Source organism: Podarcis tiliguerta (assembly GCF_965153285.1).
Source record: "Podarcis tiliguerta genome assembly, chromosome: 1".
NCBI classification, from domain to species: Eukaryota; Metazoa; Chordata; class Lepidosauria; order Squamata; family Lacertidae; genus Podarcis; species Podarcis tiliguerta.
The window spans coordinates 79,413,428-79,428,660 of NC_139534.1; the positions used below are offsets into that span (position 1 = coordinate 79,413,428).

Genomic DNA, 15,233 nt, shown 5'->3' on the forward strand with positions numbered 1-15,233 from the left:
CCAAATGTGGCTATTTAGCAGGCGGGGATGCGCCTAATTTTCCGCTTAGTAGGGAGTGATAATGCCTTTTTTTTTTTTTTACATTTTTGTTATGAATTCGCCCACGAGGCTAGATATGACTGGGGAGCAGCTGGTGAATATTTTAAGTCCACAGAAGGGACGGGGAACCGGGGAGCAGGAGTTGTTAGACTCCAACTCCCAGCATCCCCAGCCAGCGCTGCTTTGGGTTCAATTTATTTATTTAAACAAGATACACAATGCTGTACGGCGCCCACCATCTCCTATGCGTTTGCTGCATCCTTTCTTCTGCCTTAGTTCCCATCTCTAATATACTGTATGTTAAGATTGTTGGGTCAGAGTGACTGAACGGACAACTCGTGTCTCCGTTTCCTTTGTCTCCCCGGGTCTATTTTATTGCCTGGGCATAGGGACTGATTAAGTCACCTGTTCTTTGTAAGATGGCACTATATAAGTAATAAATATCTGATGGGCACAGAGGTGAAGCCTCTTTGGGCGAGAGACTGAGCAGGAGTGAGTGGGCTGCCCCGGGTGTCAGATGGGGGTGAGCCAGGGAGACCATTTGCTTATTTCCAATCAGGCGACTTCGAAAAGTGCTTTTGCATTTAGACTACGACTGCTTGCCACATTTATTCCAATGCCTGGAAAAATGAAAAGAAAAATCGACCTAGCGCAGAAACGCGATCACCAGAAAGCGTCGCTTTTTTATTCGCCCGCCTGCTTTCCGGCTGCTAAATGGGAACCTCTCCTAAGGGGCGGCAAACGTTCTTCAGAGAGAGAGAGAGAGAAACCTGGTGCATCCACTCGCTTGCGCTGCCCGGGGAGCTTCGACTCCGGAGGAGGAATTCCTCTCGCGCGCATTTTTGTTCAGGCGCTTAAAGGGCACTGCGCCGTCGTGGGAGTATTTCTTTTCAGGCAGCGGCGAGGACAGCCCCGGTGGGCGAAGGGAGGGGGCGGTAAGAAGAGGGCAAGATGGCCGCCTCCTTGCGGCTGAGCTGCAGCGGCCGGGGAGCCGCGAAGCTGCTTCTCGGCAGGAAGGTCGCGCTGGGGGCTCCCGCTTGCCGGCCTCCCGCGGCTGCCTGGAGGTTCCTGCACCTCACCCGGGAGCGGCTGGGTGAGTGTTGGGTTTCATTACAGACAGAAGCCCCGCATTGGTCACCTGCCTCTAAAGGGTCGGGGTTATTGGGCTGCCTGTGGGATCAGGTCGCGGGGTCATTAATTTGGGGGGCGCTGGTGGGAGAAGGTGGTGCTTGTTTGGGTGGTCGGAGGGTCGCAGGTGCCCTTGCTCTGGGATGGAGTTTAGGATGTATCCCCGGCATGCCTAGCGGCCTTTCACGTAGGTCTGTCTTTTCGATGTACCTGCAGCTGCTTCTGTTATGTCACAGTTCGTTTCTATGCTGCCTTTGGGGCGAAAAGGGTCCCCGATCCGGTTTTCAAATCGTAAATTCAAACGGTATGATTGAGTGGGGTTTCATGTGTCACTCGCTTAAAAAGAGATTTAAAAGTAAAAACAAAAACCAAACAGACATCTTTTTTGTGCCTAAAAGCAAAAAAAAAACCCAGCCCTCCAAAAATGTGAAAAGGGGGTAGGAGTAACTCCAATACAGTGCAGGTAGCCAATACAGTGGTACCTCGGGTTACATAAGCTTCAGGTTACATACGCTTCAGGTTACAGACTCCGCTAACCCAGAAATAGTGCTTCAGGTTAAGAACTTTGCTTCAGGATAAGAACAGAAATCTTGCTCCGGTGCCGCAGCAGCAGCAGGAGGCCCCATTAGCTAAAGTGGTGCTTCAGGTTAAGAACAGTTTCAGGTTAAGTACGGACCTCCGGAACGAATTAAGTACTTACCCCGAGGTACCACTGTATATTGTTCACTATAAACTACCCACCAGTTCTACTCAGCATGGTCAGTAGCCAGAGATGATGGGGTTTGTAGTCTAAAATATTTTAAAGGGGTTAGGTTTTGAAGAAGGAGGATCAGCTGGAAAAATTTTGTCCTTGATGTGTAACAGTCTCTTCAGGAATGTCTCTGAAGCTGTTCCTCTTAGTACCTTAGCTTTTAGGGATAAAAATCAGCAGTCTGAGAAGATGCCACAATATACACTTCTAGAATCGGGTAATTGGAAGGGACGCTGATGGTCATCTAGTCTAACCCCCTGCAGTGCAAAGCATCCATGGCAGATGGCCACGCAACCACTGCTTTAAAAACCTCCACAATCTCCCAAGAGCATCAATTCCACTCTCGGGCAGCTCTTATTTGGCATTCACTCGGGTGTTCTTGTAAAATGAAACATTCATGAATTATTTTTTTAAAGACAGAAAAAAATGGGAACTTTTAACACATTGAAATGAAAAGTTACAGAATCTTAGAAAAGTCTGTCAATTCCAGGCGATATGTTGAAAACAAAGAAATGGTTCAGATTATAAATATGGCCTCATTCATGAACTCTGTCTGAATAAACTTCTGTCAAAGAGGACCCTTAAAATCCCTGTATTGTAGATTATTATCTAGGATATTCCTGTTCTTCATTTCAGAAGGACTCCCTTAGACAGAAGACAAGGGGTAGATGGTTTCTTAGAAGTAAGTCCAGCTATGGTAGCTGGTGCTTACTCCCAGGTAGGTCTGCACAGGACTGTAGTCTTCAGCCTCATCATGTGTTTCTTGCATGAAGAGGTTGTGGGACCACACATTTTAGGCCCGCCCAAAGCTTGTGCATTATGGGATTACTTCTAAAGCAGTGAGTTCCTTTCTGTTTGTTTATCTATTTGTTACCAGTCCTTCATAGTTACAAACAATTCCAAAACGAGATACATAGCAATTTTAATACACAACACCTGAAATTACAAAATAAACATCTTTGTAGACTCCCTGCACAATTTAAAGTACTGGAAGGTCAGGATTCTCAATTACAGGGGAAACCTACAGTAATAGAAGAAGTAACACCGCCATCAGGCCAGGGCTAAGTGTGCAACGCTGCAGTGCCTTTGATGTGTGCTATCCCTTTGTGTGAGTAATGCTTAAAGAGGGCTTTAATGAACTCATGGCTTATGTAAAAACTGAACTGAGGGCTTTACACTCTGTGCCAATATGTCACACGAGTTCTGAAGCTGGAGGAGGTTGTTAGGCAGCATCATACCTGACCCTACATTACTTCTTCTGTGACTTTTCTGTACTGCCTAAAAGCTCTGCCTTATCTACTGATGGGGAATATTTGCAGCTTAGTAGCATTGACCCAGTCTGCTCCTATAGGTGGGCTTGCAGTGTCAATACTCTCTTATGACACTGGCCCAGAGAATGTCTGAAGGCATGGTGGTGGCGATGGTGGTGGTGGTAACGGAGTCTGCCCTTGAACTGTGCCTAGGTTGGAGAACCATATGTAAGTTGGAAGACGAGTAGGACATGACGTGTGCAACACTAATGGTAGTAGCAGTTATTGCTTCCTGTTCTGAATATTGCTTTGACGGTGCAAGAAGCCACATAGTTGAGCTGGAAGACTCTTTGAAATCCGCTGTTAGCCAAATTGCTACACTCCTTCAAAAGGGCAGTTACTTTTACAATTGGGAGCAAAGCACACCACTCCAGAAGTGATAATCTAAACGTTAATGTTAACTCATCTTGCCTCTAACCTTTCTGTATTGTTGCCTGTGAAATATTTCTCACCAGCCACATTAATTTTAACCTGCAGGTGGCAGAAGTACATATTCTGGAGCATAACCATACAGTTATCCTAGATGAATATTTGCATAGAAAGGGTGCTTTCTAGCTGATAGATGCATAACTGAAGCAGGAGAAGGGTAAGGGATGGATCCCTACAATGAAAAATGATTTGACATCTTGTCCTGCCATTGATACGTTGATGAATATTGTAGAAATAGATAAAGTGAGATGATTCATGTTCCTGAGCTCTCTAGAGAAATGGGGACCATAGAAATATGATTAATAAGTATATTGTATGTTGTACATAACTTTTAGTTTGCATTCAGTAGTTTGCATTTTAGTTTGTACGGTATTATGTGTTCAGAGATACTGGAGCACTATATCCTGGGTTCTAGCTAAGTTAATTAATGTAGCTTTACCGCAGGAGTAGGAACCTCCAGCCCACACACATAGTACAGCCCACCAGTTGGGAAGAGCCCCCTGTCACTCACAGCTTTTTCTTCACTCTCTGTCCTCTTCTCCAGCTGCTTTGCCATCCCTTGGTAGGGCTTGCCCTGAATGAATAAATAAATAAATAGTAATGTTAACAACAAAGAAGGAGAGATTTGTTGAGTTGCTTGGTTAGCCATAATCAAATTCTTTTCAGTTGTATGCATTTTGCTTCACTATTATAGCTGATCGCTATACTGTGTTTCATGGCTTATGTATTTTTTTTTATTTGTGTACCACTTTTCCACAAAATTGAGTCCAAAGTGGCTCATATCATATCAACAGAGCAATAAGTATTAACAATTTCAAAATACATAAAGTGATAGTTAGAAATAATCATAATATCAATAAATAAATGCAAAACAATCCAAACAACAGTGTAGAAAAAAATACACATAACCAAACCTAATTTAACAATTTAAAACTAAAGAGCGAGAACAATGCCTAACAGAAATAAAAAAGTGAGCATTCAAAATATTATCATATTTGTGGAGTTCTTTGGTGTTCTCTGGAAATTCACTACCATGCATGTACAAAATCCTATCTGTTACAATAATGGGAAAATATGTACTTTATCTGGTAGGTAAAACTGTCAGCAGCTGTCTTGGTAATAGAGGTCTGTGATCACACATTTGATACCTGATGTATTATTATTATTATTATTATTATTATTATTTAAAAATGAGACCACATTTCACACTATAGTCTGATTTTGCAACAGCTTATTTAGTCACCTTTCTTGCTTAATGAATAATGATCCCATTTTAGAATTTCTCCAATAATGATGTTGTAACTCTGACACATTACTCAAAGGCAGGTCACTGTGGTTTCTTTCCTTTCACAGATGGGTATAATTTGAGTTTTTCCACGCGTTGCTCAAGTCCAGTCTGAGATCAATATGAACCTTATCCAATATTATACCAGTGCCTCAAAAAACCTTATGGAATGCATAGTTCTTTGTGATTACATACTGATGACTTTGACAGGCTAGGTTAAATTAGAAAGTCATATCTAAAACCTCTTGAAATTAAGTTAAGGTTGCTTGTAGTCAGGATTTGAGCAATACATGAATTAGTTCTTATAATAATCCCAAAAAGTATGTAATCACAAAATTCAGTTTCTTGGTAATATTGTTTGGCATTATGCTTTGTATATATGCCTTTCATTCCCATGACAGATCTACAGTAGAGTAGCTTGGGAAAGTTGATACTGTGCAAGCAAGCATAATTTAATACTATGCTTGGGCATCCTATGTGCAATGGTGAATCATGTATTTTGATGGAAATTTTATTTGTAAAACTTAATAAAACATATTTATTAAAAAAAATACTATGCTTGGGCATGTATTTTTTACACTGCATCAAGTTTATCTCTTTGGTTACCTCTGTAGGCGTTGTTAAGTTAAGGATATACTGAGATCCAATTATTTAGACTAAAACTGGTGTGGGTAAATTTGTATGTAAACTGAGCTGAGCTTATGACACAACCATGAGGACGTCTTTCACCTTGATCCACTTTTGCTTAAATTGCCACCACTCAACTCTCTGTTGCAGGGTTGTAGTACAAATTACAAGTTGTGCTTGTGGCAAGCTCTTTACGCAACAACTTCACCATGGGCATAATTCAGCTCACATTCTGGCTACACAAATTACGGTACAGCTGCCAGACCCCTCCTGTATGGCTGCTTTGTAGCAATTATGATGGAGTTCAGTGGGATTTACAAAGGAGTAAGTGTGCATAGGGTTACATAGGATTTATTACTCCTCTTTACGCTGATAAAATGAAATCATATTCCTTTTTTTCTTTCTTTCCAAGGTACCCCTGCAGTTAAAATCCTCATGCCTGCGCTATCACCTACAATGGAAGAAGGAAACATAGTGAAATGGCTGAAAAAGGAAGGTGAATCTGAGTTAACTTAAATGCCGTTTTGGAGCACTGAGAACTGTGTCTTTTTTCCACTTCAGCCTAGTCATCACTTGCCACATCTTAATTCCATCAAAAAGAATTACCACAGTGTAATCACTGCAGTACATTGTATTTACACATTGATATCCTGCGTCTCCTCTCAGAAGCTTATGGTGGCATATGTGGTTATCTCATCCCCCTGCCCCACAACTGTATCCTGGTGTGAGCTTTGTGGCCAAGTGGAGATTTGAGCCTAGGTCTTCTCAGTCGTAGTTCACACTAACCACTACACTAGAGTGACTCTGCACTACTTCTAAACCATTATTTATTTATTAACGTATTTGTATACCGCTGAATCACAAAAATCAGAGTAGTTTGTATCATTTATTTATTTAATTTGTATACTGCCTTTCATCGATAGATCTCAGGGCAGTTCACTACATAAAAATACAAGATTTTTTTTTTTAAAAATGGCAAGATTTATCAACTCTCTGGAATGTTTCCAGTGATTGCTGCGGTTGCGATACGAATTAAGATGATAAAAATTGTGCAAAAGAGAGACTCATTTAATTCAGTTTTGGGCTTCTGATGTTTACTAAGGCAAAAAATGTATGCATCAGTTGATATAACTTTAAAACATGTTGATTTGTAGCTAAACAGAGCTTACTTCGCCTGCAAGCCATAAGCCGCAGAAAGCCTGAAGCCACCAAATTTGCAGCACATTTTGCACTTCTTTCCCTTCAGGCATTTTCTGGCCTAAGGCAGCGCATATTTGTTTCACTTGTTCAAAGGTACAGTATTTGCAATTTGGAAAGTGGACTGACTAAACCTTCGTCTCCAGCCCACATGCAGGGCAGATGACAGAAGCTTGAGATACCATCCTCCCTGCAAATCGAACACTTAACACAGTAGGGGGAGAGGTTGTAGTCCAGCCAGCTTTGCTAGATTGGATTTTTTTTTAAAAAAACGTGCTGGGCATTTTCTAGATAGAGAATCATTTAAAATGTGTTTTGCCCCGCCCCCCCATGTGTATTCTGAGTTGGTTTAGTCCATTCCACCACAGGACTTTACAACTTTAGTTCTTCATGGTGTGCTCTATATGTAGATCAGGTCTCCATTGGTAGGAAGAGGCACCTCTTAAATGAAGGAAACAATAAAATTGACTTGGCTTTTGAGAGTTCTGTAGCATGAATTATTCGGATTCGTACTAGTCTATAAAATATTTTAGGCATATGCTATTAATAAATCAGCCTATCTGTAGTGTTAATGAGTTTTTGAAACATTCTATCAGTTTGCAGGTGCCATCTCTAAATTAGGAAAGGCTTTTTTTATTTTTAAGACTAACTTCTTAAACCACTGCTATTCTAGATTCTTGTCACTTAAAATAGCTGCTCTTTATTAAGGCATTTGGAAGGTTTTAAATCAGTACGGTTTAATCACGTATTTTAAAGAGGATTTGAGTGGTGGTGGGGGGGGGAGGGCGGGACCCAAAGATAGTCTGAACTCTGGGCCTCTGAAAATTTGCATTAATATGTTTGTTTAAAAATAAAGTTAGTTAGCTACCTTTGTTGCTATCTTAAATAAAGCAGCACAGGAGTTTGAATCTCCCATAGCATTAAAAATGACTCATATTTGGCCCCAGTTTCTGTTCTGGACATGGGATTTTCTTATTCTTCTCTCTAAAATTAAGCACTCATGCAGATGCTTGCTATCCATCTAAATAGTTCCACATCTATTCCGTATGTCAAAAGGACATTCCAAATCAATAACATTCATTCACGAGGCTAATGTATTGAAATACTGGCAAAATCTCTGACATAAGGCATCTTGAGAATTCTTACTAATTCTTCAGGATTTAACAGGTGAACCCATGGAAAGCAAATAATGGGAGGAAAGATCCAATAAGTTCTATACAGGTGTTTTATTGGACAGATAATTAGACCATTATTCCTTTTCTTGAAATGAAATGTTTGAAGAGACCAAATACAGTTTTGAAAGAAGTTTGCATTTGGGAGCTGCTTACTGTTACCAAAGGCACCTGAGTTATAAACATCACGCTCTTTCAATATTCTCTCTTTTGTTTTCCATGAATGTAGTAATGGAGGAAGGAAAAGACAAAGACGTGTGTGTCATTTCATTGACACAGCTATTACACATTGCCACCGTAATTGCTCAATGTTTTAAGTGTTTCATAAAGAAAGCAAAGACAAATCCAATTTAGGGCTTAGGCAAGTCACTCCATTTCCTTTAGGCAAGACTGTTAAAAGCCTTTTCTCATATTTTGATGAAAACTGTACTGCATGCAAAGTTGGTACATAAGCAAGCCTTTGTTACTTCAGTGCTCTAAAGAGAAGGTGTGTGTTGGATGGCTTTGACCCAGAACCATTCAGAAGCCTCTCCCGCTTCCCACTGTAATCCAGCTTTAATGGCAGCCATCCAGCAGGTCTTTCAATAGACAAAGGCGTCTGAGTTCACAGGTCTGCTATCACAAGGCAGCAGATGGTGATCTTCTTGAATTGAGAAGAAAATACTGGCTTGAAACGATTCCATTTCATTTAAAAAATGAAAATGCATTTCTAAAAGGACTGTTTCATGTTGAAAGAAACTGAGTTTGCAGAGTTGCTTCCCAGTTTTCTTCTCTTTTTGGTAGGGTGGAGAAGGCAGATGAGCATTTCTTATCTGCAAATGATATTATGAATTAAAATATCATTTGTTTGAAATCTCTGCTTAGAAGCTCAAAACAATTTATCATTTAAAGAATATATTGCTTATCAAGACTGGACTAGATTCTTCTTTATCTACAATTTTTGTTGCTGATTCAGATGGTCCCATTGATTATTATTTTTTAATAAAAAAAACCCTCTCTGGATTGTCCTAGCTTGGGAGCAACCCTTATGACTGATTCTGAATCAGCCATTGGTTCATATCCCTTACAGCTTTTTAATGTTTTTATTTAGATTTTTCAGTGCTGCCTTTCCCTCGCTGCCACCAGTCTCTCCCCCAATTGCCCCAGTTCACACTGTCCTTGCTTTAACAGTTGTTACTGTCCAGCTTGCTGCCATCCATTTCCCATATAGGTTTGCTGCCCCCAACTTGACACCCTTTTCCCTTGGAGGTAGCAAAATGATAGAGCTGGTAAAGACTAAAGCTGAAGTTAGCAGTGGCAAAGAGAGTACAGTCGTATCTTGATTCTCGAACAGAAACCGTTCTGGAAGTCCATTTGACTTCTGAAACATTCAAAAACCAAGGCGTGGCTTCCGATTGGCTGTAGGAGCTTCCTGCACTCAAGCGGAAGCTGTGTCAGACATTCGGCTTCCGAAAAATGTTCGAAACCCAGAACGCTCGCTTCTGGGTTTTCAGTGTTTGGGAGCAAAAATGTATGAGTACCAAGGCATTTGAGAACCAAGGTATGTCTGTACTTGGCTTCTTGATATTTAGTGCACCTACATGACAGGCTATAACCTCCACCCCATCCCAATATGCCAAATTATATGATGATGGGATTTAGGGTGGTTTTTGAATAAAGAGTGGTAATAAGGTTCTGCAAATGCCTTTATTCCTCACTTTATATTTCTGAGATTCCTTGAACTGTAGAATCATTTTGTAACGCTATTGTGAGTTGCTAAGTGTAGTCCCTCTCTTTTCCAGTATCAGTTTTCACTATTGTGTCTTGACTTTGTTTCTAAACATGTTACACTATATGGTTTTAAAATACTGCTTTTTTCTCATTGCTCTGAAATGAATTGATTTAAAATGTTGAATTATCTTTTGATTTTTACAGGAGAAACAGTGACTGTTGGAGATGCATTGTGTGAAATTGAAACAGATAAAGCAGTGGTTACCTTGGAGTCAAGTGATGATGGCATATTGGCTAAAATAATGGTAGGGAGAACTTTTTTATTCTATATTACGGACTTTGGTATATGAGCTCAGCAATCAGTAGACTCTTTGCTAAGACTTTCCTTTATTTCAGGGATGTGGAATTGAATCTTACTGGCAGACAAGATCTTCCCTTCTCCCCACCACTCCACAGGCCACCTTTAATACATGGGTGGAGCCACTCACTTGTCAATCACTTGATACTGTTACGTTGTCAAGCAACAACGTGAAAGGGGCTCACCTTCATGTCTGTTTGCAGGAGGTTTAGTTCATTTGCAAGTGGTTTGTAAAGGCATTGTTTCTTAGGGTCCGTCAGCTGACTGACTCTGAGAGACATCAGTGTAAGCAAGCATCAAATGATGCATGTTGGCGCAGAAAAATCTCAATTTCACATATACCTTCATGGGGTCGAAACTGGCAGTGACTAACCGGAAACAAGACCTTGGATTGCAGTGGATAGCTTAATGAATATGTCGACCCAGAGAGCAGCAGCTGGGAAATTGACGATTTCCACACTAGTGATCGTTAGGAAAGGAATTGAAAATAAAACTGTCAATATTGCAGTGCCATTATACAAATCTGTGGTGCGACCCCATTTGGAATATTGCGTGCAATTCTGTTCGCTTTCCCTCTAAAAGGATATTGGAAAAGCTTCAGAAAAGAGTCCCTGAAATGATTAAGGGGACTTCTCTATGGTGAAAAGTTTTAGCTGTACACTTTTATGCAGCTCATAGTTGAACTGTGGAACTCTGCTTCCACAGGTGGCATTGGTGGCCACCATCTTGGAAAGGATTGGACAAATTAATGGGGGATAAGGCTATCGGCGACTTCTAGCCATAATGGCTGTTGTCTGCCTCCACTGTTGGAGGCAGTATGCTTCTGAATACCAGCTGCTGGGAACCACAGGGGGGGAAGAGTGCTTTTGTGCTTTGATCCTACTTGTTGGTTTCCCAAAAGCATCTGTGTGACCATTGCAAGAACAGTATGCTGAGTTAATGGGCTGTTTGCCTGATCCATCAGGCTCTTTTTATGCTCTTATTGTTGAAATGGGTTTACAAATCAATTGAACCCACAGTATGTATACAGTGGTATCTCGGGTTACAAACTTAATTCGTTCTGGAGGTCCGTTCTTAACCCAAAACTGTTCTTAACCTGAGGCACACTTTCGCTAATGGGGCCTCCTTCTGCTACCACGCCGCCATGATTTCTGTTCTCATCCTGGGGCAAAGTTCACAACCCGGAGCACCTACTTCTGGGTTAGCAGAGTTTGTAACCTGAAGGGTTTGTAACCCAAAGCATTTGTAACCCGAGGTACCACTGTACTCATACGCATGTACGTAAAGGTAAAGGTACCCCTGCCCATACGGGCCAGTCGTGTCCGACTCTAGGGTTGCGCGCTCATCTCGCTTAAAAGGCCGGGAGCCGGCGCCGTCTGGAGACACTTCCGGGTCACGTGGCCAGCGTGACGAAGCTGCAGCTGGCGAGCCAGCACCAACGCCGCACACGGAAATGCCGTTTACCTTCCCGCTATAAAGCGGTACCTATTTATCTACTTGCACTTAGGGGTGCTTTCGAACTGCTAGGTGGGCAGGAGCTGGGACCTAAGTGCCTAAGACGGGAGCTCACCCCACCACGGGGATTCGAACCGCCGACCTTACGATAAGCAAGTCCTAGGCACTGAGGTTTTACCCACAGCGCCACCCGCATCCCTAACGCATGTACATAAAATACGCTTATTAGGATAACTTATTTGTATCCAAATGTGCTTGTTAGGCCTTTTGGCATCAGAATGTGATTGATTTGCTAGTCCACCGAGCATCTGTTTTTTAAATGCTTTTGTAATGCTTTTTGACGGAAGAATTTTATTTTAACATAACTGCTCTGTGTCTGGTAGTAATACTTTTTTCACACCACATCATTGCAGCTGGTAATGAGGAGGAGACCTTTTATATTGTCAGTATGATGGGTTGTTATAATACGGTACAGATTGAACGAGTTGAGAAATGTGTTCATTGAAATAAAGGGCATTTCTTGTTTTTCTGTTCTTCTTTCCCCCTATTGGTAAATACATTGGGGGAGAAAAAGGGGTGTAGCAGAGTAGAGAACAGTCTTAACCAAGCAAAGTCATATGCAGAAGCCCTTCTGTCAGCATATCTTACACTGAGGCTGCATTTAAAACACTATTATAAAGTCTACTAATGTTGCACATTAAAATCCCATTAAGGCAGTGTTATGATGTGCAGTCCCTTGTGTAAATTCATATCACATCACTGGTCCTGATACTGAACTTGTAGTGAGCTGAAATAGTTTGCTTAAGCGTGTTTTGCAAATGAGTTTCAAAGATAGCCCAATGTGTGAAAAGGATATGAAATAGCAGCCAGGCTAGTTAAGGAGGAAACCAAGCAAGAAAATGCCTGCTTGAAGCATGACGTAAGATTCTCTTTTTAGTTGCTTCTTATGCAAACAGTACAGTGTTTGTTTGTGATAACCAAGTATGTGGACTTCTGTTCACAAAAAAATCCCCTGTGCACCCCCTATCACCTGGTTAGAAAGCAAATCCTATTAAATGGGAAAGTATGGAACATCCTGGCATCTGTTCCCTCCCCTTTTACATTTCCTCCTCTTCTTTTTGTGATTTAATTAATACAGCTTATAATTACAGTCATTCTGAACACTAAGAATTCTGAGCATTCACTCATGTGAATCTCCATCATCATTTTGAAATGGTATTGCCCAAACACAGGTTTGTCACCTTATCTGTTTCTGGGGACAATGTCAGTAAGCATGTTTACTATTTGCTGAGCATATTTACCTCAGTACAGCATGTTTCTGATCTTGCAATCCTACTGGGAACAAGTCTCACTGTAATCAGTAGGAGATTTGAGATATGTTTGATTGGATACATATGCTTAGAATTGCAGTGTGAAAGAGTTTGCTTTGTGTCTATGCTACAGCTTCTGCATCTAACTTCAGGAGCATGGCATAGTTATACTGACTACAATATGAGACTATGTTGCAGGTTGGCTGCTAAAAAAGACTCTGGTTCTTTCATGGGCTTGTATTTAACTTTCAGCGTTAAACCTTCTGCTATATATCCTGCAGGACTAGGCAGTCCTAGCCCCTTAGAAGAAGCGGTTGGGCTGGTGAAGCTCCTGAGTGGGTGCAGGGGAGCATATTTCTCTTTCCCAACTATAAAACATTTACATTAGGTACAGGTGTGTGCATGTAGACATCAACCTGATTTCTCTACCACCACCCCCATCCATTTTCAGAAGGAAGAAGGAAGCAGAAATGTGCGTTTGGGTCAACTAATCGCCTTGCTAGTGGACGAAGGACAAGACTGGAAGCAAGTTGAAATACCAACTGAAACGAGCATTGCTGTGCCAGCAGCAGCAGCAGCCCCACCTCCCACTCCTTCAGTAACATTGGCCCATAAAGTGGAACACCTTCCTGGAAAGCTACAGTGAGTTTCTGCACACTTTTTTAGCCAAGGCTTTCACTTTTTGATCATGCCCCACAGAAAGTTAGTGTTTGATGACAACCAAATTCAGTGCCCTTAATACTGCTGCAAAGCTATGGCAAAAAGAGTGATTACGCCTGTAGATTTGCATGCTACACAAAAGAGAAAAATTGTACAGTGGTACCTCTGGTTGTAAGGGACGCGGGTGGCGCTGTGGGTAAAAGCCTCAGCGCCTAGGGCTTGCCGATCGAAAGGTTGGCGGTTCGAATCCCCGTGGCGGGGTGCGCTCCCGTTGTTCGGTCCCAGCGCCTGCCAACCTAGCAGTTCGAAAGCACTCCCGGGTGCAAGTAGATAAATAGGGACCGCTTACTAGCGGGAAGGTAAACGCCGTTTCCGTGTGCGGCTCTGGCTTGCCAGAGCAGCGATGTCACGCTGGCCACGTGACACGGAAGTGTCTCTGGACAGCGCTGGCCCCCGGCCTCTTGAGTGAGATGGGCGCACAACCCTAGAGTCTGTCAAGACTGGCACGTACGGGCAGGGGTACCTTTACCTTTATCTCTGGTTGTGGATGGGATCTGGTCCGGAGGTAAGGTTGGATCCCGAGGTTTCCGCAACCTGAGGACCGCTTCTGCGCATGCACGCATGGCAAAACCCGGTAAAATACTTCTGGGTTTGCCGCTTTCGCATCCCGAAGTTTGTGTAACCAGAGGGCTATGTAACCGGAGGTACTACTGTAGTGCTTTTGGATGAAGACGCAGGAATCTTTAACCAACAAACCTTGGTTAAAGCATGGAGGTAAGAGACCAATTTTAATACCCCTGTGAACTTTCAGTGATAGCAATGGTATTAGCAGTACTGGCTGTAGTAAAGTAATATAAAAAGCAAGGGGAACCATGTCGGTCCATACGAATAAAAAAATCTCCGAAAGCCAGAGTTAGGTAATATCTTTATTAGGACCAAACATGACATGCTTTCAGAACTCTTCATCAGGCAAGATATTACACAAAGCAGAAGAAATGAGGGAAACTGTGCAGCGGTTGTAGACCTTCCAATACTTGTGTCATAACACTGGAAGACTTAACAGACATCCTTCACTTCAGAATGTAATGAGCAATGCTGAAATAAAGCATTGAAATAAGTGATCAATTATACTGTAGTTGAGCTTGTGACGTTCTCCATGATGGGGAACCCTTTAATGTCAAGGAGGTTGAAAGGATTTACCTTTTTTGTAGGGGTGTATATTGAGTCAGACCATTGGTCCATTTAGCCGAGTATTGTCTGGTCTGATTGTCAGTGACGCTCTAGGAAAGAGTGTTCCCCGTGATTATTTTTTCTTCCATTAAACACATTTCAGAATCTCAGTTATATGGTTGTGATGGGAGATATACCTACCAACTTACTTTTCATGTGTAGAGTGTTTTGGTCATATTTTTTGTTGTTGGTATAATCTTCAATTGTGTATGTGAAAACAATCAACTTCTAAGCATTCAAAATTATGCATAGCTAGAGCTGTACAACTTGATAGTTTCCTGGCAATAAGAGAAAGAGCCATTAGTCTGGAAATAGGGTCCACAGATACATAGCTCATCCAGGTATTGGTGGATTTCTAAAGTTCATTTATATGTATGCAACAGGATGATCAAATGTGCCTCTTTTTAGATGCTACATTCTTAAATATGTTTTTTAATATTCTGGCTGTCCTGTATATTTTATTTTATTTTATTTTATTTTATTACTTCTACTAACTTCAGGGTTACCACAAGTCTGCTGATACTGTGTGTTGCCTGTTGTCATTTTGGCTACAAAAGTGAGAGCATACAAAG

General features: G+C 41.7%; 1 protein-coding gene across 1 annotated transcript in view; it reads left to right on the top strand.

Moving 5' to 3' along the window:
• The first annotated feature begins 795 nt into the window (after positions 1 to 795).
• Positions 796 to 15,233, top strand: part of PDHX (pyruvate dehydrogenase complex component X) — a 45,699-nt gene continuing 31,261 nt past the window's right edge. Inside the window, exons 1-4 of the mRNA XM_083435200.1 lie at positions 796 to 1,132; positions 5,982 to 6,065; positions 9,853 to 9,953; positions 13,223 to 13,413. Coding sequence (XP_083291326.1) covers positions 991 to 1,132; positions 5,982 to 6,065; positions 9,853 to 9,953; positions 13,223 to 13,413 — 518 coding nt within the window. The 5' untranslated portion in view covers positions 796 to 990. The remainder of the gene's footprint in view (positions 1,133 to 5,981; positions 6,066 to 9,852; positions 9,954 to 13,222; positions 13,414 to 15,233) is intronic.